The 26,812-nt window shown below is 35.9% G+C and overlaps 1 protein-coding gene across 1 annotated transcript in view; it reads left to right on the top strand.

Moving 5' to 3' along the window:
• The first annotated feature begins 5,562 nt into the window (after positions 1-5,562).
• The window catches only part of MYO16 (myosin XVI), a 439,204-nt gene continuing 417,954 nt past the window's right edge, over positions 5,563-26,812 (top strand). The window contains exon 1 of the mRNA XM_006770695.2: positions 5,563-5,730. Coding sequence (XP_006770758.1) covers positions 5,703-5,730 — 28 coding nt within the window. The 5' untranslated portion in view covers positions 5,563-5,702. The remainder of the gene's footprint in view (positions 5,731-26,812) is intronic.

Raw genomic sequence — 26,812 nt, 5'->3', positions numbered from 1 at the left:
GAGAGAGAGATAGAATGAACATAATGTGAACAAATCATCATCATAGAAGGGAGGAGAAAGTTGCAGCCTCATCACTCTGAAATATAAATAAATGAGTCTGGGGTGGGAATTCTCTAAATCTCTCCATAGCTATATCAGTATCCCTAAGTTGAGAAGAGTTTGTAGGTTAAGTGGGCTCCAAATGAATATAAAATAGTGCATAGAAATTGAATAAATATTTTATTTGTAGTTGAGTGCATGGATTGTTAAGTTATAGATAAGGACATGGTTCAACTAAAAGGACATATTTTAAAGGACCATATCAATTGGGAAAGGATAAAGGAGAGGCTCCAAATGTAACTACCTCAAAATTCCTTTCATTCTTTTTAGGAAAATAGAGATTATCTTTTAGGTCATCAAAGTACTTCAGATACTCTCTTGTAGGAGGCAGTTGTGTATAGATCTGCACAAGAATTTGAACTTTATTTCTCAACTCTCTTAGTTGTCATCCCTGATCTCTATAGTAATCTTCATAGTCAATAAAAGTTCATTATTTAATTATTCCACTATTTGTATAAAGCTGTTAACTACCTCAAATGGATTTAAGAACAAGGCAGACCATACTTACTTTATGGTTTGCATACATACGTCATATTGCACACATGCACACAAACCAAGGTACAGTCATACAAACATAAACTAATGCTGTCCATTTTTTATTTATAGTAAAAATATGCAAAATCTTGTTCAAGGTCCAACTTTGGGGAGGTAAATCAATACCTGCAAGTGGGCAAGTCATCCTGGAGAGTTCTAACACATATGCTGGAGATATTTCATAGTGTTAACTTTTAAGTGAATAAATTTACAAATGTTTTGCAAATTCCCTTTCCTAGATACTTAATTTAATTGATACTCAGAAGTCAAACCATTTCATTTTGATTAGGGAGAAGAAAATCATAAAGGGAATGTGGGTAACCAGATGACAATTAGAGCATTCCATATTGTGAGAGTGTGTGTGTGTGTGTGTGTGTGTCTGTAGATATCTATCCATGTTATAGTATGCATTATATAAACAGCGATTTCTTATCTTTTTTTGGAGCATCTTTAAAACTGTATTCTTTTTAAACTTTACATTACTGTTCTATGAAAAATCTGAGTAAAAATGCTGATGAGTAATTTCCAGCCCTTATAGTATATATTTCCATTTAGCCTGGTTAGCATCCTCACTGCTTTGCTGACACAGAGATCAGTCTGTTGTTGTTCTTTTTTTTTTTAAGCAATGCTGATCTATATTTTAGTTTTCTTCTCTGTTTACCCTACAATTAATTGCCTACAACTAAGTTAAAGGACTACTTGTTTTGGTAGGAGACTTGTGAGGCTGTCTGAAGGTGAGAAATCCTGAATCTGTCAGCCAGTGGTTTAATACACTAGTTGAACTTGAGATCAGCCCCAATAGTTGGTAGACAGTGGACCTGAAAGGCAGGGACCTGATCAGTCAGGCAAGGCAGGCTTGATCCTGGTCCTGAGGCTCCTGAGGGATGACCAGTAAGGCTGATTTTCCAAAAAGAATTGAGTTTATTTATGCCTTTTTCTTCTTGACCACGCAGATCTTTCCTTCTCTCAGCCTTCAGAAAAAGACCCCCTAAGCCTTATAGGGCCTTAAATTATTAAACCAGAGTATTGCTCCAAGGAGAAAGTCTTGACTCCCTCCACCCCAAAGCAGTCAGTATCTGTGACAGGTGACACGATGGATTTAATTCCCATCCATTTTTTGTGGGTCCCTGTGTGTGATTGCTTCATCAAAGTCTAACCCTAACCTATTCCCAGAGCAGGGGCAAAGAGGCTTGTAGCATAGAGTTTAACTGAGTTTTATAAACAACTTGTGCATGTGATTTACAGCCTCCTGTGGAGTTTTTATATAAGTAACCTGTGTATAGGCACTCCACCTGAACTAGAGATTTGTAAACTTGAGTTTTAATTCCATCATTTAATAAAGTGTGAAAAATGCAGAACTATTAGATTTAGGAATTATTTATGAAAAACTGACATAAATAATAGATTTCTCTAATAGGGGTCAAAATGGAGTAATACCTCATCTGTTAACTTTCATTAGAAAAACTATTTTGAAGCTATGTATTACACATCTCATTTTAAAATATATTTAATAATAAACAAGTGTGTAATTCTTAAACGCTTTCCTGTCACTAGATTCATTTTAGTTTCATATTTTTTTTTGACTGGGAAATCATTTAGCTTGATTTGAAAGAAATCTGGTGTTTCATGATACTAACCTTTAAAAGAAAAAAATCACGTTTTTATCAGAATTACTGTGAATAGTGAGCAGCTGTTCAGTTTATCAAAGAGAAAAAGGAATATCCTTATTATTACAAATTGTTTTTGAAATATTCTGTGTGACATTCAATGAGAAAAATTTTTCATTGTAATAATCCTGGAAGATAATAAAATACTTGCGCCTTATTAGTGTGTGAGTTTTGTAGCAGTTAAAAAAAACCAAAATTCTTCACCTGGCCAGGGTGGCTCAGCTGGTTGGGCATTGTCCTGTGCACCAAAAGTTGCTGGTTTGATTCCTAGTCAGGGCACATATCTGGATTGCAGGTTCCATCCCTAGTCGGAGTATGTATGGAATGCAACCGGTAGGGTCTCTCTCTCTCTCTCTCTCTCTCTCTCTCTCTCTCTCTCTCTCTCTCTTCCTTCCTCTTGCTAAGTATGTCCTTGGATGAGAATACAAACAAACAAAACACAAAGCAAACAAATGAAACCAATCCCTTTTTCCAAATGCACGATTTCATTTTCTACTTGATCATGTTCTGCAAAATACATAAATTACTAACAGCATATGTAATGCAATCTGGGTTTTTCATTGTTACCATCATTACTGTCTCTGATTTTGTATTTAACATGTCAGATTTAAAGACCCTTGGATTATCAGTGTTATGTTCAAACACTGAGTTGAGTTTTGTAGAGATATGTATAGATCAATAAATTTTAATCTATTTTAAGTTACCATTATTTTTAAACTTTATAAAGGGAATGAAGTTAATAGAGCCAAAATTGTTTTCCACCTATATTAATGCCTGCATTTTAAACTAATTTTTGTTTGCTAATGATGAAAAATATAAAGATTATTTCTGTGTGGTTAAACATAGTTTTACTAATGTTTTCAGCATGAATATGTGGTTTTTAGAGCAAAAAGTTGAGAGAACTTCTTAATCTAGGGAATTATATGTATATACAGTTCTGTACCATATAGAATCCGATTCTAAGTACTTTCATAATGCTAAGAATAGCTTCTTTTAGTTCCTATCAGTTGTTTTAGAGGTCTTTGTTTCCCATCTTGTAATTTCTAGCATATTTCACTGTGCTGGCTTGATTGATTATATGTATTTCACCAGACTGTCAGCAGTTTGAGGGCAGGAATAAAAGCATCCTTCTCAATGTATGCCAAGTAGTAAAAACAATGACTTGTCAACTATTTACAGAATAAATGACTAAATGAATAATAAACACATTTGGTAATGAGCCCCTGGAATTTGGGGAGTGGTTATTAATCCCAGTGACTTTGCTCAAAGTTCTCACAAGAGGAGGGTTTAACTCTTTAATAACATTTTAGGGTGCAAATCAATCATATTTTCAGTAACTTTTATTTTTTTTTTGGCTAAGCAGACACCATGCTTCTCTGTGTCTCATGTATTTTCTTTTTTCATTTCAAAGAGTATATGATGTCATAGAACTCAGTTGTCTTAAAGATGTTTATTGAGTATGTAGCAGCATGCAATTTGCAGAAAACTAAGAAATTCATATATTTAAGAAAGGTATGTAGACAACATACATGTGTGTTAAGAGGAGGGATATCTAGGTGGATAGTACCTTCTTTAAAGAGACACAGGACGACATTCACATAAACTCTTAATTACTGTATGCATATATGAAGGACTTATATTGAGATAAAAGGAGAACCTTGTTTTCTGGATGACAGACATAAATAGTTGTATCTTGCAGTTTATTAGATAACATTTCAAAACACACAAAAATCTTAAATAATAGAATGTACATGCTTGTATATAAAGGCTATGGTTTTGATATACTTTTATACCTGGAAAGCATTTAAAATAGTTACTCTCAATAATTTATTGTGGAAAGAATGAATAAATGAGGAATATTTTGTTACTGATGAAGCCTGAAAATCCTTATTCTATTTCTTGACAAAACAAGTTAAAGTGTTCATTGCATTCATTCAATATATAGCTAATAATTTTTTCCTTATTAATGTTAATGGCAACTTATTGAATACCAAAAATATAAGTTAGAATTTTTATATGTATCTTTCTAATGTTTAGGATAAGGGTTAGGAATTGTACTTCCATTGTGCAGTTGAGGAAACTGAGACTAATAGGTTAAATAACTTTCCGAGTTGGTACGCTATTAAGTGGTAGAATCTGGATTTGAACTCAAGCCATTCTGATCCAAATCTTGAACTTGTGTGCATCATACTACTAACACAGTTAGAATGATTTCTTAGTGATAACTTAAGTCATGACCCTTTGTTGCATAGATTGAAATTTATAATCTTCATATTTAATAAGGGCAGTACTCTGAGTTTTGCTTAGTAAGGTAATCCAAAACCTAGGTTTCTCCCATAGTACAATGTGCATGCTTACCATGCAGTTCATGTCTGCCTTTGCAATGCCCTCAAAATCCGAATCACAAATGTTAGACTATGTGAACTTATTTTCAGAGATAATCAAAACCTATCAATTTGGGCGGGGGGAGAATTTGCATTTGCAAGTGACTTAAATGTGACCCTTTCCTTTGGCTAACATGGTTATTGCATTATGAGTATGCTATTTATTTTTACTGCAATAACCCTTGAAGACCATATATTTATTGATTTCTGATTACAATTTGGTCAAACTTACATGGTTGTACAGTGAAATTCATTGCAGTCTGCAGAGGTAGCGGAATCGTAAATGTGTAAAGCTATACAAACTAAAAGCTTTTTGTGGACCATTTCAGTTTTACATTCTGCATAGAAAACACAAAAGATGTGTTGTGAAATACAATGTGATTTCTTCATTACTAGAGGCAGATCAAAGGACCCCTGATTCTAAGATGTAGCTATTTTGAGATCCCGATATCCATCTCCTATTCATACACAGCAACTGGTGGCAACTAAAAATAATTAGCTCTGCCAGTAGCTAAGAATCTGGTCACATTTGGCTCCTGGACAACCTGCACAAATGAAATTTAGGATCCTCCCTTAGTTTCTTCCCTCCAGCCCACTCATCATCTAGTTTGCTGCCATTTGAAAGCTATTGAAAAGCCATTAACAGGCAGGAACGGGAGAGCCGCACTGCAGCACACCTCCGTGCTGGCAGGATGTGGCTGCATGTGAGCACCAATTAGAATGGACTATTCCCGGGATTGTGGCGCTAGGAGCCCTGTCAATCAAGGACACTACAATAGCACGTGCAGCAGTGGTGGCTCCAGACCCACAGAGAGGCGTTATCTTAACTCTGGCAGCTGAATGAGAATGAGTTTGAAGATTTTTGCATGATCATGGAACACAGCTCCTGTTCAATAATGCATTCTGAGGTAAACTGTTACCTGAGTCAGGACTCTAAATAATGCATCTCCTGGGATCAACAGTTGTAGCAGAAGAGAATGCTGGAACCCATAGCAAGGTTTTTCTCTGAGATGGAACGATGTCTCACTATCATTTTATCAAGTGCTGTAAGTAAGCTTGCTATTTTGCTCATGTGGTTGTTTTCTTGAAATATTATTTTATGCAGGTGCTAAATTAAGGCAGGTCTTCTAGTATGCCACATCTGGGTGAATGACATAGAACAGTGACTTTGAAAGATGTTTTACATGCTAAGTGCGTTTCCTCTTAATTTCAGGTTCTGAAATAATTCCAGTGTGAGCCAAATGCTGGCAGTATAAAAATCTTTAAAACTTTAGCTTTTTATAGAAAAAGATACATACATTCTTTTTTTTTTTAAATAAGCAATCCATAAAAAGGAATTTTATAAGAATATTTCTGGGGCTCAGCATATATTAATAAAGTGTTTGCATCAAAACTTAGTTTATTCATGTATGGCCGAGGACATTCAGTTATCATTTTACTCTCAAGTTTTACTGCTTAATGCCTAAATCCTGTGCTCAACGTGTAAGCTTGACCGTTAGGATTATCCTTGACTGTAAAGTTTTGTCCTTGCACCATTCACCTTGCAGTCTCAGGGACTCCAGTGACATCTGTACTCTACCAAATGCTCTACACGGATGCTAGGAGGGTGAAATATAGTTTGTTACTGGCTTTTCCGATGGGTCCATGAAGGGTTTTTTCAGTGCCTGAATTTTAACAAGATTTTCTGAGCTAGATAAAAGCAGCATTTAAGTCTTTTCTGGGTGGTAATAATGAAGGGGGAGATGTATTATAGCAAGAATGGCTTGCTAGATACACATTTTTCTCCAGTAGCACTCCTGAAAACTTCTGTACATTTATGTCATCTTAAAGTTACATATGACATTTGTAGAAAATGGTTTCCTCTTAGGATGAGGGTTTTGTTGGCAAAGGACATTATAATGTTACATTTAAGTAACATCATTAAGGGAACACATGTTCTGAAAGGATCTTGAGTTTTACACTAAAGGATACTAAAAATAATGATAACTGAGAAGGATAAAATACTTATCTTCTACTTGTCTTTTGTGGGGGATGTATATAGCTATTCAAACTCTGATTAATAAAAATAAAAATGGCTTACTCTTCAGCACAATCCAAAGAGGCATGTTTTTGTCTTGCAGAACAATTTGAACTCAAAAAGAATTCACTGATCAGCTCATAAGTTTGAAAATTAGCTCTTTAATTAATAAAAATTGGTCCCATGCAGCATATTTAGGAATTATGAGGATAGTCTTTTGTTTTAACCCCTGAAATATTGGGGTTATTATCTTGCTGAAATATATATAAGACAGTGTTCCTGGCTGGGTTTGCATTGCCCCTCTTTTTTTACTGCACCAGCAGAATGTCATTATTTCTCCTCTCTGTGCCTCTGCAGAGGAAATCCCGAAACCTCTGCACCATTTCTACAGGCGCCTGTGCTCTCAGCAGACAGAACACATCTGGCGGGAGGCAGCCATGGAACATGGGCAGAAGCACAAGGGGACACAGTGACACGAACTTGGGAGAGTCAGGGTACATCTGGTCATCAAATTTAACAGGCGGCTGCCCTTTTCTGCCTTATATTATTTTTGTTTCAGCTGAATAATTGGAATTCAGAAAATTAAAGGAAGTGGTGATGTCTGGTCAATGGAAGCATTTGAGATAACTCTTACAATCCAGATGAAATCTAAAATGAGTGAATAGTGAGATGTTCCAAGTACGTGGGAAAAATGTTCCTCATGAATTTATCAAAGTAACTACCAACTACTTGCTGAAGATCTATGTTCTAAGCTCTGTGTTTGGCAATATGTATAAAATGGAAGAAAAAACCCGCCCCATGAATGTTGTTGAATGCTAACTTCTCTGGCGGAATGGTACAGCGTGCTAAAGAAGTTCAGAAATTATGTTTCATTGTGTGCCACTTGTTAAGGGATATTTTATAGTCTTGAGCTGGATACTCAAGGATGAATAGAATATAGAAGGAAAATTGAGGGCATTTATAGAATCAGAGAGATATATTGTTGAGGATCCTAATCCACAATTTAATCGTTATTCCTGATGCATAAGATGTTCCCATAATGCGTTTCTTTGCCCCTTACAGTGCACTGTTCCACTGGCAAGGTAAATGGCCCACATTCTTCGCATCCAGTCCTTACATGTGCTTTCTTTCTTCCGCATTATGACCTTGGCTTATCACTGCACCATTTCCACTTCCAAGCTGGGCAGCAATGCAGGAAGGAAGTAGTTAGATTCCAGAGCAGGAGCAAAAGGTGAAAATGTGCAACAGTGGAAGCCTAGTAAGGGAGCCTATGGCAGAAGGTTGGGAGACCAATAAAGAATGTTTACAATAACTTTTAGTCATCTAGGGAAGTACTCATTATTTACTGTTAAACTGTGCATATGCCGAAAGGTCTAAACTCAAATTCCAACATTAGTTAACTCTGGCTTATGAAATATGTAATACCTTATATCAATTGTAATTAATTATATACAGATAGAAAATATACATGTTCATGTATTAATTAATGATGGGTGAATATTTAATATAATTACATATATAATACTTACAATCATGGAGTTACCAGTTACTTTTATAAACTGTCCTATTTTTTCAAAATTGTCTACAATAGGCAAGTTTTACTTTCACTCTCAGAAAAACAAAACTTTTCTAGAATGTGTAAAAGAGAATATTCAGAGAAAGAAATGGCCTAGATTTTTATCACACCCACATTTCCTTCTGAATCCTTGGAAACTGGCCTATTTCTGCATGTTTCATATATCTCGTGTAGACATGTTAAAAACTGGAGTAGAACAATTAATCGCAGAAGCAAGGTACAGCAGGAAAGTTCAGGAACACTGCGACAAAAAGTGCTGATGTTCCTTGTATCACTCTGGCCAAGAGGTATCTTCAGATGGATCTGTAGTGAGATTCTGTCTCTGCATTGTGCCTGGGGAGAGTGACCTGTGGATTTGGCCAGGTGCCTCAGCAGAGGTCCAAGCAGAAATGAGAAATGGAACTTGAGGGCTCACATAGTTTTAGTGCCATGTGGAAACTGGGAACTATATTTCTGCTTTACCTTTAACAAATGAGCAGAAACTTTACTCTTAACAAATGAGCAGAAACTTGAGGGCTTCCCTGTTAAATTCCCTTGATGTGTGTTGGGAATCTGTGTTGCCACAACTATGCCTGGACTATATTTCTCTTTGTTTAATTTTTCTCTAATTATTTGAGCTTGGGGCAGTTTACAATAGGTAGAAAGTTAAAGTTATTTTAAATGAATATATTCTAAAACTGTTAATTCATTCACAGCTAACTAAGGATGAATTATACCAGAAAGGGGTTGCTATTTTTCATATTAAACAAATTTTACAATACCAAGGTCACCTTATTTTCCCCCCTCATCACTCATGCTCATAAATGCTACTCCCACTAAAATGCCTTCATTGATCTTTCCCAGATTGTACATGCTGTTCATTTGTTTAAGAACTCCACTACAGCAAGTCTGCAAGCTCCATAAAATACCAATGTATGGTCCCATGGTTGCTTCACTCTCCCTTAGCCCCACTCTCTACCCAAACCAGATCCATGGTCAACCATTGAACCCATTCTATTCCCTTATCCTCATCTCCCTTGTTACACTCAAGAGACAGATGCTTAACTCAGGTTGAACCCAACTTTCCAAATTATCTGTCCTTATACCAAAGCAGTGGGATAATCCCTGAAAGATTTCAGAACAAAAACTAATTTCACTTTGATTTCAGATAGGCATCGTTATCCCTCATTCTTATCATGTTTGCCTAGAAGGCGTGATTGTTCATGCCTAGAGATCCCTTAAATCTCCTACCCTGCGAAAATAGAATTCATCTGGTAATAACTCCTGTATCTTCCCATCATTAAATCTACACAGCTGCCTACATATGAGCTCCTGAGACCAGTTCCATTGTGCAACCATGAATTGTTCCTCTTTGTAGCCAAAGCCAATGTGTTCTGGACTCTACCCTCTATTTCCTCATTCCTTAAGTTCTCAATTTGTATCCTGCACCACCAATTTCTACTGCGCCATTTCCTTCAGCATCAGTACATGGCTTAATATGCCCATCGTCACACAGTCTCTCTTGACCTCATATTTCTTTCTGGCCGCCACTACATTTCCTTGTGTTCATGATCTCAGCTTGGAAAAATTGCCTGTATGTATACATGGTTTCTGACCTTCATTTCCTTTTTCATTCTTCAAAATGCTGCCCCATTCACTATTGCACCGAAACCACTTAAGTAAAAACCACCTTTATGTGGCAAAATCTTATGGACACGAGTCCTTCCTCATGTTAATTTCTCACTTGACTACCACCTTCTCTTTTAGGATTTTTCTCCTGTTTTGCTGGCAACTTTTTCTATGCCTCTTTGTCAGCTTTCTGTCCTTCTTAGAGCATGGCTCTGAAATTGCAAAATTCCTGGTTGACCTCATTCATTCCTGTGGCTTTAAATGTTATCTGTATTTTCCCTAATATGTACCTTTAACTCTGATGTCTCCCTCCCTTCTGTAACAACATGGACAGGACAGCTTTTCTGACCAATAAAGATATATCAAATTATTATTGTTTTGATAGTTAGGCAATATTTCAGAGCTTTATTAAGCAATTTATAAACTCGTCCCTTTTTGATAGGCATTAAAACATATTTGTCTTAACATTTAATATTTGGCTTATATTACTAGAGTATTGATTCACAAAACCAGGATTGCTGAATCAGATGGCATGTGTAGTTTTGACTTTGTAGTAACTGCCAAATTTTTTCCAAGAAGCTATAGCACTTGAGATTCCCACCACCAGCAGAGAATGCTCATCCATCCCTGTATCTGCCAGCCTGGGATGCTATCTCCAAATGTTGTCAACTCCATGGTTGAAATATAGTTCCTCACAAGGTTCTAATTTCATTTTACTAACTAGAGGCCCAATGCACAAAATTTGTGCAAGAGTGGGGCGGGAACTGGGAGGAGGGGAGTTTGGGGGGAAAAAAGAGGAACAAATGTAATAATCTGAACAATAAAGATTTAATTTAAAAAAAGAGAGAATAGGCCTTCCTTCCCCCGGGTGCCGGCACCAGCTTCCCTCTGGCACCCAGGACCCAGTACACGGGCTTCACTCCAGCCCTGGCTTCATCAGGAAGGACGTCCAGCATGACATCCAGAAGGACGTCTGGTCTAATTAGCATATTATGTTTTTATTATTATAGACACTTAAGGGTTTCCCCACTTTTGTTATTCCTATTTCTTTATGTCTGTCCTCATTTTTATAATGAATTGTTTATCATTTTAAAAAACAATTTTACATTAATATTTTTCTGGATATGTGCTGAAGATTGCATTTATGTTTTTTATTTGGTCTTCATTTTGGGTACTTTTGGCACCCAATTTTCTCACATAAAAATGATGTCTCTTTTTCCTTTATGGATTTTAGTTTTGTTATTGCTTTGGGTTAGCTATTATTCCTAAACGATTAGTCTTCAACATCTTATTCTAAACTTTTATTTTTATATTTACAATTCTAATCCTTGAAAATTAAGGTGCAATATGAGATGAGGGCACTTTTTCCCTCTTTTTTATTTCTATATGAACCAATCATATCTAACCCACATTTTTTCACATTTTAAATTCCAAAATGTAATTGCATCTATTTCTAGTTTCTGTTCATTACACTGATCTGCTTGTATAGTATATAACCATACTGTTTTGGTGACTATGGCTGTATAGTAACTTTAATCCCTTCTGATTATTATTTTTCCTAGATATTCTAAAATATTTATGTTTCCATTGTAAACTAAAATTAAATAGTCTTAAATGAAAGAAAATTCTTTTTAGCACTTAAAAATTTATCCAGCAATTTAAATTTAGTAATATATTAGAATAAGATCTGTAGATCAAGAGTATCTATAATTCTACTAAATAAATTAGTTTTAATACATAGTACAACTGCTCCAAACTTATCTTTATAACAGTATTGATAATTATATGAATATTTTATAAGAAATACAAGAATATTTTAATATTTTATTAAAACTATTTTATTGAATGTTAGTAGGAGAAAATAAGTAAAGCTCACATACTAGTGATAAATCTTGGACTCTTATGCCTAATACAATTAAGAAAAAGATACAAATCATTAATGTGCTAATGAGGTGTATAGGCCACTCTCTATCTATTACATCTATGTCTATTCTTCCTCCCTTAACAGTTGTGAAGAAACAGAATTAAAGGATATGTATAAAATGATAAAATTCTTGTAGTATATGTATATATTCAACATTTGACTGTTTTATTAATGTAGTTCACTTTTTAACCAACTCATGAATGTCATGGCTACTTTTATCCTGATGATCCAGCCAATGATAGATCTTTGTGTATTGCTACAGTGTTGACATTGCATTATTAAAAGCTTGTCATTATATCTGGAGGGATCCAAACCTGTGCTCTTACCCGACATCTGTTATTCTAATGTGATACCTTCTCTTTCTATAGGTTGTTTGGTGAATGAAAGGTGGCTCTTTATGCTTTCAATGGTTGGCCTACACTTAGTGTCACTTTAGGGACATAACCATGCCATGGTAACTTATATCAGCTAGATAGATTAAATTTATTTCATTTTCCTTTTGTGTCATTAATTCATATCTTTATTTATTAATCTAAGAAATATTATTGAGCTCCTATTCTTTTTTAAGCACTCGTCTAAGGGGTAAGGATAAGAGGATAATCAAGCCAGCTAACACCACTCCCATTTTTTATTTAATTTTAAATATGTTTTTATTGATTTTCAGAGATAGGAAGGGAGAAGGAGAGAGAAATAGAAACATCAATGATGACAATCATCAATCAACTGTGTCCTGCATGCCTCTTTTACTGGGGATCGAGCCTGCAACCCATGCAGGTGCCCTGACTGGGAATCAAACCATGTCATTTGATGCTCAACCACTGAGCCACACCAGCTGGGCACCCCTCCTATTTTAAAAAATACGTTTTTATTAATTTTAGAGAGAGGGGAAGGTAGAGGAATAAAGAGATAGAAACTTCAATGAGAGAGAAACAATGATCAGCTGCTTTCTGCACACATTGTACTGGGATTAAGCCCATAACCCAGGCATGTGCCCTGAGGGGGAATTAAACCAGTGACCTTTTGGTCCATGGGAAGATGCTCAACCAACTGAGTCACATGGGCCAGGCCCCCTTCCATCTTGAAGTTCCCATGCTAGTATGGAGACAGAGTAAGCAAGTAAACAAGCAGATGTAGATAAAAATTTTCGATAGGAGCAACTGATGTGAAGAAAATAAAGGAGTTTAAAGATCTAATGAGTGATCTGAGAACAAAACTTGGTAAGAAACAATTTTAATAGGTTGTTAAGGGATAACCTCTCTTGAGAAGTGACCTCTGAGTAATTGAAGTGAGGGAGCCAAGCAGAGGGAACAGCAAGTCCAAAGGTCCTGGGGCAGGGATGAGTATGTTTCATATTGTTAATTTAAAGAACCTAAGTTCTTAGAAATTCACTTTTTAAATAACATTTCTTTCCAAATTCATAGTAAAACTACTTTTTATTTCAATGTTCTTCTCTACTCCAACATATATTCTATAGCTCCATTTACTTTTACTTCTAAACTTCTTACAAATGTTATTTATATATGCCCTTCAAGTGCCAATTACTATCCAATGACTACATTTTAGCTCCTGTTCTATTATTGTATTGACATGTCAAACTGTCTTTATTTGTGCCACAATTATCTCAAAATGCACAGGTTGGTAAAGTTGGTTTACGGTTACAAGTGCATGAAACAGTTTTTTTGTATTATTATTTACTAATGATTGTATTGTTTTCCATATGGACAATTGTAGAGATACTTTTGCCCCGCCCCTATATTTGCATAGTTTAAGGTAGTGACTCTCTAATTTGTTAAGTCAAGCCCCCTCCTCCACCCCCACTTAATTTTCCTGAAAAAGTGTTCTTGTGATTAACTCTTTGACTTATTCTGCCCTCCCAGGTTCATGGCTTAGTCTTTTTTACAACCATTGTTTTCAGATATTTGAATCATTCCCTCATGCCAGACATTGTGCTATGCACTCAATTTATATGGACAAATAGATTTCTTTTCTGCAAGAAATTCACAATCTAGAGGGGAGATTAAAATGTGGATAAACACTTTAGATGCATTTCTGTAAGTCACTTTTCTGAGAGAAGGCAGAAGAAGGGCACCCAGTGCTACAGTGGGGAAGGTGTACAAGGAGCTGGGCCAACCTTTTCAAAGAGAGTGAGAAGCCCTTTACTCATGATCAACATAGGTGAGGAACCTGGGAGAAGAGATGTGCATAAAACCTTGTTGTGTGTGTATGGTGCATTCAAAGAACAAACAAAAGGTGCGCCATGTGGTGGGAGAAGAACAATGTGCAATATTTGGACAAGTATGATTTTTTTAATGTTATATATCATGTGAGGGAGCTACCTGAATGATTTTAAAGAATGAGGAAAATGACCCGATTTCTGTTTTAGAACTGTCATTCTGGTGGCATTGCAAAGGATAGATGACAGGAGAGATGGTAAAGGGTATAGTCAAGGCAGTAGGCCAGGTGACAGCTCAAATCAAGGCGGTAGCAATGATCTGATTTGAGAGAAAGTTTTTAAAGATAGAATTAACAGAACTTACTGTCTGATCAGTGAAAAAGTTGTGCTTTGCTTTGCCTTTTTCTTTCTGTATGTTCTGTTTAGGTTAATTATTCCATTGTCAACATCATTGTTCATAGATTCCAGGAGAATCTCTAGGTGTACACTGTCAAGCCCAAGCAGACCACTGTATCCTATCAGCCCTGCAGACGTGGACTGTCCAAACTGAGCCTATGCTCCTTCTTCCTCAACATGAATGTCCAGCTTCTGAAGGACCTATAGGCCATGTCACCATGTGTAGACTTTTCCTGAGAGTAATTGGAATCCATTAAAATCTTTCAACTGTAAGATTGGACAGCAAAGCCCTGGCTGGGTAGCTCAAATGATTAGAGTGTCCTCCCAGATAAGCCAAGGTTGTAGGTTCAATCCCCAGCCAGGGCATATAGAAGAAGCAACCACTGGATGCGCAAATAAGTGGAACAACAAACAACAAATGGATGTTTTTCTCTCCCTCTCTAAAAATATTAAAAACCACTAAAATAAAGAATTGACAGTAAAGAGTTGCATTAATTAGTAAGATAAAGTATGGAGAACAAGTGGAGGGGAGCAGCAGTGGAGTGCAGGAGGCCAACTGGGTGTCTCATGTGACAGTCCACACCTGGGGGGAGGGGAGAGCATACTGGTGAGTTACTTGAGAGTAGATAAAAATGGAACAATATGAAAGAGATGTGAGTACCAGGAACCTTAGACTTTAGGCCAAATTTAGGAGTTGTGAAGGATGAAAGAAAGGGATTATTGATTATTGATTATTCAAGACTGGCAGTTAGATTTTTGCTTGAGCAACTATGTGTATGGCATTACCATTAAGCTTCAGATGTGACCCAGAGGAGGAAGGGCAGGCTTGGCTATACTGAGTTCCATGATGTCCAAGGAGAGCTGCCCAGTAGGTAGTTGTATAAACAGGTCTGAAGCTCAGGCGAGAGATATTTATTTAACATAGAAATGGGAAGAGTGGCACATTGGTTTTGTTTAAGCCATGGTACAGGAAGAAGTAGCCAGCAAAAAATAGATTGCTCAGATCAGAAACTTATGAAAAATAGAGGAAGAGGAGTTCACAAAGGAATTCAGAGATCTTTAGTTAAGAACACTAGCATCACACGTCAAGAGGCAGGGTCTGCTAAACAGCTGGCATGATGTGACAAGATTAGGGTACATGTTTGAGAGGATCCACTGGGACAATGGACAAAGAATCCTTTAGTAGCCAGGACACCAAGCTGAGGCAATGGATAGGTGGGAGTGGAATTCAAACTGTAGGGACTGGAGCCCATCATGGTGAGTATAGAGTACTCAAGCTTTGGCTTCTAAAAGGTAAAGGAAGGCAGCTATGCTCACCCCAATACATTCAGTAAAAAATGTGACTGTGGCAGCAAATAAAGGTAGTGGTGAATAAGCTGAAAGAAAAATAAAAGGAAAAAGAGATAAAGATCAATTGTTGGACAGAGATGTATTCTTGAAAAAAAGTTTAAGAGTATAAAGACTTGCATAGTTTTTAATTTACTGTAGCTACTTCCTCATCTTTGAAAACTCAATCCTATTTATTCCTTCACACTCACCATCATTAAAAGCTATGTATTGAAACTGTTTTCTTTTAATCTTTGACATTTCCAATTTTTGGAGAAATTAAATTGACAATAACAATACTAATGATGACAGTGCAGTTTTAGAAAGCCTTAACATAAAAGAAACATTGGGTTTTTTTTTTTTTAACAATTTTCATAAGTAAATTCATGCTAGAATAGTACCTATAAAATCGTGTTTTAAGAATGATTGTTATATGAAAATCACCCTTTTGTACCAGGCTTTGAAAACTTCTGTTCCAAACCACAGTTGAATTATGTGTTCCTTTCTCAGGAGAATGCATCATAGAGCTGCAAAGTCCATTAAAATGACTCGTAAACTGTTGGTTTTTAAATTGAGTTATAGCTTCAGAAAACTATATGGAAGTCACTGTGGGCAGTTCACTAAATATATCATCTCCACAGATAGTTGTGGTCAAAAAACTAATTGGAAATTCCTCTATACTGTAAAGCAAGATGATGGTACGCAAAGTGAAAATTATGACACTGAATGAATTATTGGTACATTCTAAGTACTGCTCCCAGTTTTGTTTAGTTCAGCTTGGCTCATAGGAAGTGGTTGAGGTGGTTGAGGGAAGGATAACTAAAGGCAGAACTTTCGGTCTTCTGAATATGAAAAGGTGAAAGAGTCTTGAATTACTTATTATCTACAAATGAGGAGTGGCAGGAGAGACATTCAAATTAATGAATGGTTTTGTGGAAATCAGTAGACTGTTTTTTCTTCATTCTGGCTGTTAGTAGAAAAGGACAAAGTTACTCGTTCAAGTGGGATGACTATAAATAGTAGATTAATGAAGGATATGCCTCCTGGTGCCTCATATTTTAAGTACATAAAAGTCAATTCTGTGGAGTATTATTGAGAGGAGAAAACCATTCAAAGGTTGAATTGTTTCCTAAATTTCTAGTTCAGTATTCTGTACTGTGAACAGCTTCCCCTTTTAAGCTAGCTTTGGTTCACACCCTTTCCTCAGGGCACTCCTGAGCAGATCAGTGCAGGGCCACAGGCTGCTTCACCTTTCTATTCTCATGAGACCCTAGACAAGACCTAATCTTTCTCTTTCATCTCACCACTGATCCATAAAGGACATCACCTCTGACATACCAGCAAAATCAGTTTAAGATATGCCAGCAAAGCCCTGCGTGCTATGCTCTGCCCGTGTGAACTGATTACAAATGTAGCCAGTGAGGATGATGGAAGCAGGACACATCCCCCCCAATAATTTGGGGAGCCTCAACTGTTACTTGTGAACCCTTCAGGCTAATCCTAGGGTATCTCAGCTACTTTCTAGTGTTTTGTGTTTTGTTTTGTTTTTCATTTTTGGTGTATCACTTAACTTCTCTAGGACTTGGTACTTTTCCTCATTTGAAAAATGTAGCTGATAACATCCCTTCATTGGTGTCTGTGAAAGTCAATCAGTCTATTAATAATTCTCCCCCCCCCGCCCCCTTTATCCATAATACATTCATCCATCTCTGTAGTCAAAACTTACTGAGCCACTGATGGATACAGAGTGGGTGCAGGTGCTGTCCTTGCCTTTGTAAAGGGCATATTTGTTGCTAGAATCCTGAAATCTAAAGTCCAGTGACAATATGTGAAAACTCTTAGAAATCTGTGACATGCAATGCAGATGGAGAATTTGGGGCAGGAATGGAGTTATTATGCTCTTTCTCACTTTTTTTTTTTTAATCCTCACCCACAGACATGCTGAGAGGGAGGAAGGAGGAGAGAGAAACCTCTAGATGAGAGAGAAACACCAATTGGTTGCCTACTCTGTGTTCCCTGACTAGGATTAAACCCACAATCTGGCATGTGCCCTGACTGGGAATTGAACCGGCAACCTTTCATTTCACAGGGATGACACCCAACCAACTGAGCAACTCTGGCCAGGCCCCTCTTCCTCACTTTAACCAGATACCTGGTAGCACTGGGTATTCTTTCTCTAACTTCTCTGATTTACAACAAATGACAAGGGCTGGAATTTTTTTACAAGACTATTTCATATTTTTAAAAGTGATTAATTTAATTTAAAAATTATACCAAAAGTATTTTTCTCTTATTAAAAATGTTCATTGTAGCAGCATATAATGAAATATGCCTCAGTATTTTGAAACATCTATTTTAATGCTTTCTTAAAAAATTTGAAAAATTGGTTCTAGTGTTCAGTATCATTTTGTTTGTTTTGTTAAGTCAAGTTTATTGAGGTATAATTTACTTCCAGAATTTTATTTTTAGGTGTATAGTTTGATACATTTTGACAAATGCAGCCTATGATGTAAATGCTCCACTATCCAGATTTGGGACATTTCCTCACACCAAAAAGTTTCCTAGTTCCCATTCACAGTCCCCTTCCCCAGCTACCAGTCCTGGGCACGACAGATCTCATTTCTGTCTGTAGCTTTGCTTCTTTCAGAATGTCATATCAGTGGAACCATATAGTATGTGACCTTTGAGACTGGCTTCTTTACTCAGCCTAATGCTCTTAAGATCCATCCAAGTTGTTGTGAATAACAATTATTTCTTCCTTTTAATTACTGAGTAGTATTCCACCGGATGGATGTACCGTGGTTTATCTATTCACCTGTTGGGTGACATTTTTTGTTTCCACTTTCTGTCTATTAGAAACAAATCTGCTATGAAAAATTCTCTACTGATTTTTGTGTGGACATACACTTTCATTTCTCTGAGATAAATACCAGGGATGCAATTTCTCAGTGTATAGTGTGTGCTTAGTAATTTGAAGAAACTGGCTTCTGTCTTTAGTGTAATCCATCTGAGATTTATTCATGTTGATACATGCATCTGATTTGTTGATCTCTTTTGCTGTTGAGTAATATCCTGTTGTATGGACACACAACAGTGTGTTTATCCATTTTCTAGTTTGTGGGTATTTTGGTTGTCTCCAATCTTTTAGGATTATGAGTAAAATCGCTATAAAATATTCATAGGCAGTTTTGTTTTGTGTTGTTTTTTTTTTTTTTCATCTTAACTCATTGACCTGCATGGAGAATTTGACTAGTAAGCAAAATAAATAGAAATATGGTTATCAAAACACTGTGCTTTAGTTATTAAGCCACAGGATTGGGAAACACTCAAGAGATGGTTTTATTTTTAAAAATCTCAATTAGACAGTTTTAGTCAGAGGATTATTGCTGTATTCCCACGTTCTCTGAGACTTTGTATATCCCAGGTCCATAAACCAGGGTCCAGCCTTGATTTTTGTGTCCTCAGCTTTAGCTTGAGAGCAGATCCTGAGCTCATTCTGATAACAGAACAGGCTTCTGGTCCCCATGTCTGTGTGGCTCAGCAGTGATAGCTCAGGACTGCTTCCACAGTGCACATGTCTGTTCCTGTTTCTAACCTCCAGGGTTCTTGTGCTTTTCCTGCTCATTCTTTTTCAGGTATCTGGTCTCAAAGGATTGGAGCATTTATTATATCCATCCATACACACCAGTATATACATACAGCCTCCTTCCTTCCTTCCTTCCTTCCTTCCTTCCTTCCTTCCTTCCTTCCTTCCTTCCTTTCCCTTCCTCCCTCCCTCCCTACCTCCCTCCATCCCTTTGTCCCTCCTTCCTTCCCTTTCTCCTTTTCTTTCTCCTTTTCTTTCTTTCTTTCTTTCTTTCTTTCTTTCTTTCTTTCTTTCTTTCTTTCTTTCTTTCTTTCTTTCTTTCTTTCTTTCTTTTCTTTCTTCCTTTCTTTCCATTGTAAACTATGTGCTGAAAAAATAAAATTTATTCTTGTTTTATTATATTAGCACAGTGGAAGGTTTTTCTCTTTAATTAGTAGAGGTGATGATTTTTAATGGAAGGCTTATAGTTTTTTTACAATTCAAATGGCTTTTTAAAAAAGGAATTCTTGAAGAAACTCAAGTTCCGATTTATAGACACTCTCTAAAGTATATCACATTTAACATCTTTATTTTCTATTTTTTATCTTGTTTTAAATCTACATCTGTTGATTTAAGCATAAATGAAATTTTAAAAGTATATCTTAATAATTGGTTTTCTGTGGCATCCATTATATCACAGAGAGAAATCAAGAAATCTGCATGAGAAATTCACACACATGACAATTACAGAAATGCTATTTTAAAAATCTAGTCTGGAGTCCAATGCTGTAAAAACACTTTTAGAATGTTTGATTATTAATTTTTAATGGCATTAACAGTAGCAATTTTATTTCAAGACTATACAGAGAGTAATACTAGTGGCTTTTAAAAAATCTTTTTTTTCCCCACTGAAAATTTAGAAGTTCCTCAGTGTTGTTGTGGCTGTAGTTTCAGGTATTTTTGTGCCTTATCCTTGTTCTCCCAGATAATCAATGGTAGAGACATCCAAGTGGAGGCATGAGCAGAGGTGGTAGCCATCTGGGTATTGCATGTATCCTTCCCTGTGGAGAGGCCTGACTTTTGCCAGACCTAGGCTGAGTCTGGAGTCTCTCATGCAAAGACATACTGATCATACAATACACCTTGTTTGTTGTTGAAACTGAACTTGCATTAATAACATCAGACCCACTAATGATACAGTAATATTTGATAAATGAATATGAGTCATCAATAGTAATCAGCTTACATAAATGACTGCCATTACTATTTAATGAAAACATGTTTTAACAATTTTTCTCTTTATTTTCCCAGTATTTACAGTAATTTTCTGTATTGAAAATAAGCTACTAACTTTGTAAGGTTTAGTATGTACATTGTGTCCTTGTATCTTTCAAAGGCCACAGTGTATTTCTTGACTTTCAAAGATCTCAATCTTGTCTATCTCTGCCTCAGATCTCCTTATACCACTTATCAACCCTCCTTCCACCTCCCACAAAATATGGGGCCCTGTCTACATACAAAAATTTTGAGGAAAAGACCTCTAGCAGTGGTTCTTACCTGCTGTGACTCTGCAGAACAAACACAGCGAGTTACATCAGACAAGACGGGCCAACACAATGGGATCACAAGGACGGTGATAGATCAGGAACCCCAGAGTATCTGAAGGAGTAGATATGGCCAATAATGACAGTAGAACCCAACACTTCCCATCAGTCTATGGCCATTATGACGGGTTCAACCTAAGTCACATTTCCAATCCTGTGGGCAGTTGAGTTGGGCAACAATTTTAATAACCCCACTAGAACCACCTGAAGTAAGAGAGGAGAGGTGATTCCTAAAAGGAGGGTGCTCCTAGAAGAAATAATGGGCCCGCTGTAGGTAGTTAATGATAGTTTCAGATTCCATATAATGGAGTAGCAGCAAGACATTAATGAAAATGGAAGATATGTAAAAGGCTGGTTGGTTTGTTTGTGGCACTAATTAGTAATATCTTCAATGGGCAAGGTGGAGCCCATTGATGATTGCCTCAGAGATTATGACTAGTTTTATTTTCTATACCATTATTCTAGGTTAGTATTAAGACAAATGTATTTTTGAAAATTCTGCCCAGCAGAGTGGAGTGATTTGACACGAAAGCCAAGGTGTTTACTGCAATAACTAAGTCTTGAGATAAGGAGGGTCCTTGTGCTGGACATAGGGATGTTTCTCTGAGAAGTATACTTTTTATTTTGATACTAGGTTTTAAATTGTCCTTGAAAGAAGCCTAGTTTCTTTCATCTGAAATTGTAACTTAAAAATTGATGTGAAGAGCAATAGAAATAATTTAAAACCACAAACTATAATTTAGACTGTTTTTTAGCCTAGAAAGAATAATAGAAATATTATCATTCTTTCCTCAATTATCTTCTGTACAGAGAAAAGTCAGGAAAAAAACACACTTTATAAAGCCAAAATGAAGTACTAAATATAAAATTCAATGTTGTCTCAATCCATTTCAAGACTGAAAATATTTTATATCAAAATAATGGCATGCATCAAATATTTTATAACAAAGTAACATTTTATATAATACAATTTGCAAGACCCAAGACAATGATGATATTTTTAAAAATTATTTACAGTCATAAAATTAGAGTTGCATGGACACATACACACAAGCTTTTGAATTAAAAAAAAGAAATTTAAGGAGTAACTGTTAAGGTAAAGCACATGCTCATTGGTTTTGTATTTGAAAGGTTTGTTTGTGTAGTGTTTGTTTTTCAGTGTTGCTGCAGGACTCAGACTAAAGTCATCCAGGAAGCTGGTTGACTGACCAGTGGGGTCATGAAGCCAGTCAGCACTTCTGTTTCCTTAGGAGGGAAACAGTGTATTGAAACTGGCAGATATCCCATTCTCAGACAATCTGAACACCAGGGAATTTGTCTATTTAAAGAAATTGTCAGGAAGGAATAGAGTGAGCAGAGTCTCTTTCAACCAGGATTGAAGCTGTTGATGAGGATGATGTGTAGATATGGATTCAGAGCAGAAGATTATTTAATGTCTGCGGACCCCAAAATGTATATTTGGGGTAAGGATCTAAATCTGTTTTGTTGAGTATGAACCCAAGAGAGCTTCTCTCCTGAGCTACCCAGGAATTCAAGCTTGTCTCATACTGTTCTAATTTCATAGCATTGCCCTCTCTTGGAAGGGACAGGGCAGCAATTGGGTTCCAAAATTTGGAAACACCCAGTAGTGGGATCATGGTATTTAGAAAGGCAGGGACAGTCATGAAATGACAGGGTTTGATTTCAGCAATATAGAATGCCATTCAGAAGTATCTGAGAACAGCCATCAGGAGGCAGTTCTAATCTTACAGAGGCTGGACTTCTCCAGAGAAGTTCTCATTGAGTGTGTAAATGATAAGATAATAGCTAGTTCATACCCAGAGGTGGCACTGCAAGTCACCAGGCTCTGCACATCCTGAATGTAGCTGGGTTGTCTCTGAAAAGGAACGTGATCATTCAGTCCTCATAGTATCAAGGTAAATTACTGTGTTCGGCAGTAGCACATGGGCATGATTTGGGAACCATCTATGACATGGGACAGAGCATCCGTGACATGGTACCCTCCATGAACTATAGATTTGATTAGACATCTGGGTCCACTGGGCTAATGAATCAGGAACATGATCTCAGGGTAACAATCTTCAGTTTCATTCTTACTCTAAAACAAATCCTGAAAAGAATTATGACTGTAAACCTATGTTCACTGAAAAGCTATTTATCATAATCAAATCACTTGTTATTAAATAAATATTGAAAGGGAAATATTAAATGTGGAGAGGTATAGATTGATAAGTACAAAATAAATGTATTTTACAGTATGCAGTAATTGTGATTTATGTTTGTTTCATTTCCATTTTAATGAAAAAATAAAACATTTTCACATTTTCTCGTTAGAAAGGTATGCCCTAATAATTGGATGGAAACCCAAGAAATGGTACATACTACACAAATTAAAAAATTAAAGACAGTCAAGTAGTGAGATAAAAATGTTTGCTTTTTTTAAAGAAGAATTTAAATTAATTTTATTTTTCTCTCTTTCAGAGAAGCATTTCAGTGTAGGATTATATGAAACACATTTTTGGACTTAAATCCTGAGATATTTTAGGGCATAACATCTATATCTTTTGCAAATGCAATTTCTTTGTACTATTTTTTGCTCTATAAAGAAGGATATGGACCTGCAGCTTGATTGCAAGGATGTTAAAATCTAGCCATTTTAAAAGACTTCAGTGCTTAGAAAAATTTTTTTTTAAGGCTATGGGGGAGTATGTTGAAAGTGATTATACTCTTGTCTTTGAAAATCCTCACGCTTCCTTTGTTTCATTGTCATTGTATATACAGTAAAAAATAACTCTGGAAGCATGTATAACAATTGATTCTGAGAATAAAACTGCTAGGTTGTTGGGTGTGTAGCTATAAGAGAGAGAGAGAGAGAGTGTATATGTGTGAGTGTGTGCGCAGCATGCTAATTTCCTTCCTGAACAGCCACCTCTAGCCTCTGAAGAGTTCATAGCAAATATTTTTATAAAGTCGGATAAACAATATGTTGGCAGATACATTTTCCATTAAATAAAACTCTGTATGTATCTTTTTAAAACCCCTGTGATGCAGCCCCCTATCTTACCCACACTTTTTTATTGTGGCAAAACACATAACATTTATTAGTTATCCATTTTTAAATGTACAGTTCAATAGTATTAAAGCATATCACATTGTTTTGACACAGATTTTCAGATCTTTTTCTACCTTTAAAATCTGATACTCTGTACTCATTAAACAATTCTCACTTTTTCTGTCCAGCCCCCTAGCAACCACAATTCTAAATTGTTTCTATGAATTTGACTAAGTAGATACCTCATATAAGTGGAATCATTCAGTATTTGTCTATTTGTTACTGATTTATTTCATTTAGCATGTCCTCAGTGTTCATCTGTGTTATATCATGTGATAGGATTTCCTTCCTTTTTAAGATAAAATAATATTCCATTGTAAAGGTATGTATATACGCCATTTTGTTTAACCAGTCATCCAGTGATGACATTTAGTTTCCTCCAACTCTTGGCCACTGTGAACTATGCTGCAGTGAACATAGGTGGGTAAATGATTCTTTGGGATCCTGTTTTCAGTTATTTTGGGTATGTACCTAGAAGTGGGATTTCTAGATCTTGAAGTAGTTCTATTTTTATTTTTTGGAAGAACTGTTTTCTATAGTGGTTGAAACATTTTACAATTCCACCAACAGTGCAAAAGGGTTCCCAATACTTCTTACTTTCTGAGTGTTATTTTTTTCCTGTAGTAGTCATTCTAATGGGTGTGAGGTGATGGCTTACTGCAGTTTTTATTTGCATTTCACTGATGATTAGTGATTTTGAGCATCTTTTTATGTACTTGGGCATTTATATATCATTTTTGGAGAAACAACTATTCAATTCCTTTGACCATTTTTAAATTTTGTTATTGCTATTATTATTGTTGAGTTGTGAGAGGTTTTTATATATTTGGATACTAACCCCTTATCAGATACATGGTTTACAAATATTTTCTCCCATTCTATAGGTTGCCTTTTTACTCTGTTGACTGTGTTCTTTAATGTACAAAAGTTTTTTTAGTTAGTCCCGTTTTTCTATTTATGCTTATTGCCTGTGCTATTGATGTCTTATCCAAGAAATCATTACTAAGTCCAATGTCATGAAATATCTATTTTTTTCATCTGTGAGTTTTATAGTCTTATGCCACATAATCTCACCTAGAAGGATGAATACATAATGTGGTTATTGAGAGACACTGGCAAACTGTTTCCTTGAATGGCTGTGCTAGTTTACATACCACTATGAGGGTGAGGGATCCAGTTTCTCTACGTTGACACCAGTATTTGGTAATATCACTAATGTAATTTATTTTTTTTAATCCTCACCTGAGGATATTTTTTCATTGCTTCTAGAGAATATGGAAGGGCGGGGATGGGGAGAGAAACATGGATGTGACACTACTACAGAATCATTTGTTGAAAAGACTATCCTCATTGACTTGCTTTTACACTTGTGTCACAAACGAGTTGGCTGTATTTATGTAGAGCTAATTCTAGGTTCTTTATTCTGTACCATTAATCAAAATGTCTATTCTTCTACCAATGCCAGGAACAGAAAGTATTGAAGAGATAATTGACAAAACATTCATTTCCTTAAAAAATAAGTGAATGGATCATTTATAAAGTTGGTTTTTGTTACTCCTAATCTTTTTCATTACATGCTAGATTATTTTGTATTTGTTTATTTTTATCTGCAAAAGTTTTGTAGAATTCATAGGTAGATGTGGGAGAGATACATCTTAAGTTTAACTATGTTTTCCCAATATTATAACACTTATTATCTTTGTCATTCAAATGAGTATGAGATCATATCTTTAATTTTTTCTATACATTAGTGAGACTCTGCTTCTATTGTTAGGTTTGAAAATGTGGCTTTCTTCTGTGTGTGTATTGATTTGTGTTGAGCAAGATTCTGGACTATTAGTTCTAATAGCTGAGTCATAGAGGGTGTTGTTTTTTACATATGTCTAACACAGTATTTACAATGTTAACTAATTATTTTCCTCCTTTGACCCTTCTGGCCCTTATTTCTTTTACTTTTCCCCCTATGTTGACTAAAACCTTCATACTGAGGTAAGATAGAAGCCTTCCTTTCTAAATTTGAGGCAGAATTTAAAGAAGTGTCATACATTCATAGGTGTTCTAAAATAAGCCATTCTTTCACACCATGAACGAACTGCACACTCCTGGGTTCATTTAGCTAATATTCCTGTAGACTACCTGCATGTGTAATTATAAAGGAGATTGATCTGTAACTCCCTTTTTGTAGTGATGTCCTCACCTGGTTTTGATAGCAAGTTTATGCTAATCTCCAAAGTGAGTTGAGATCATTTTCATCTTAGTGCCCCAGTAATGAAGTTCAATAAGTTTTGACTAGACTGATTCAAAAATATGTTTCCTATAACTTTGTTGTATTTAGAGACTGTCTTATAGATTGACAGCAGCACATATACAAAGATAGCTTATCCACTAATTAGACAAAACAAGTTTCAGTGCCCAATACATCAACGTTTAGACCATTTAAAAATCAAAGAATGGGGAATTATTTAACATGGAAATCTATTAAAGATCAATCTTTTATCATGTATGGATTTGAAATGTAACAGCCTTAGCTTCTGATTTTCCAAACCATAAGGGGGTTAATTTATGAACTACTCTCTGCGCTCCTTTTTGACAGCCTGAGTGGGTTTCTCAATGACTCATGAGTTATCACTTCACACTCCATAAACATTACTTCAGAGTTAAAAACTAGAGGACTGTTGTGTTTATAAATCCAGGTGCACAGGAGATTTGATTGTAAAAGCTGAAACAGTAGGACTACCACCACTCATTTTCAGTGACTTGGAATACAGATGGGTTTTCAGTAATGATGTCTAAGACAAAAACTCAAAGAGAAAGATAACTTTGACTA

This window comes from Myotis davidii, unplaced genomic scaffold, assembly GCF_000327345.1.
Source record: "Myotis davidii unplaced genomic scaffold, ASM32734v1 scaffold242, whole genome shotgun sequence".
Classification (NCBI taxonomy): domain Eukaryota; kingdom Metazoa; phylum Chordata; class Mammalia; order Chiroptera; family Vespertilionidae; genus Myotis; species Myotis davidii.
This window is presented reverse-complemented; position numbering and strand designations above follow the sequence as displayed.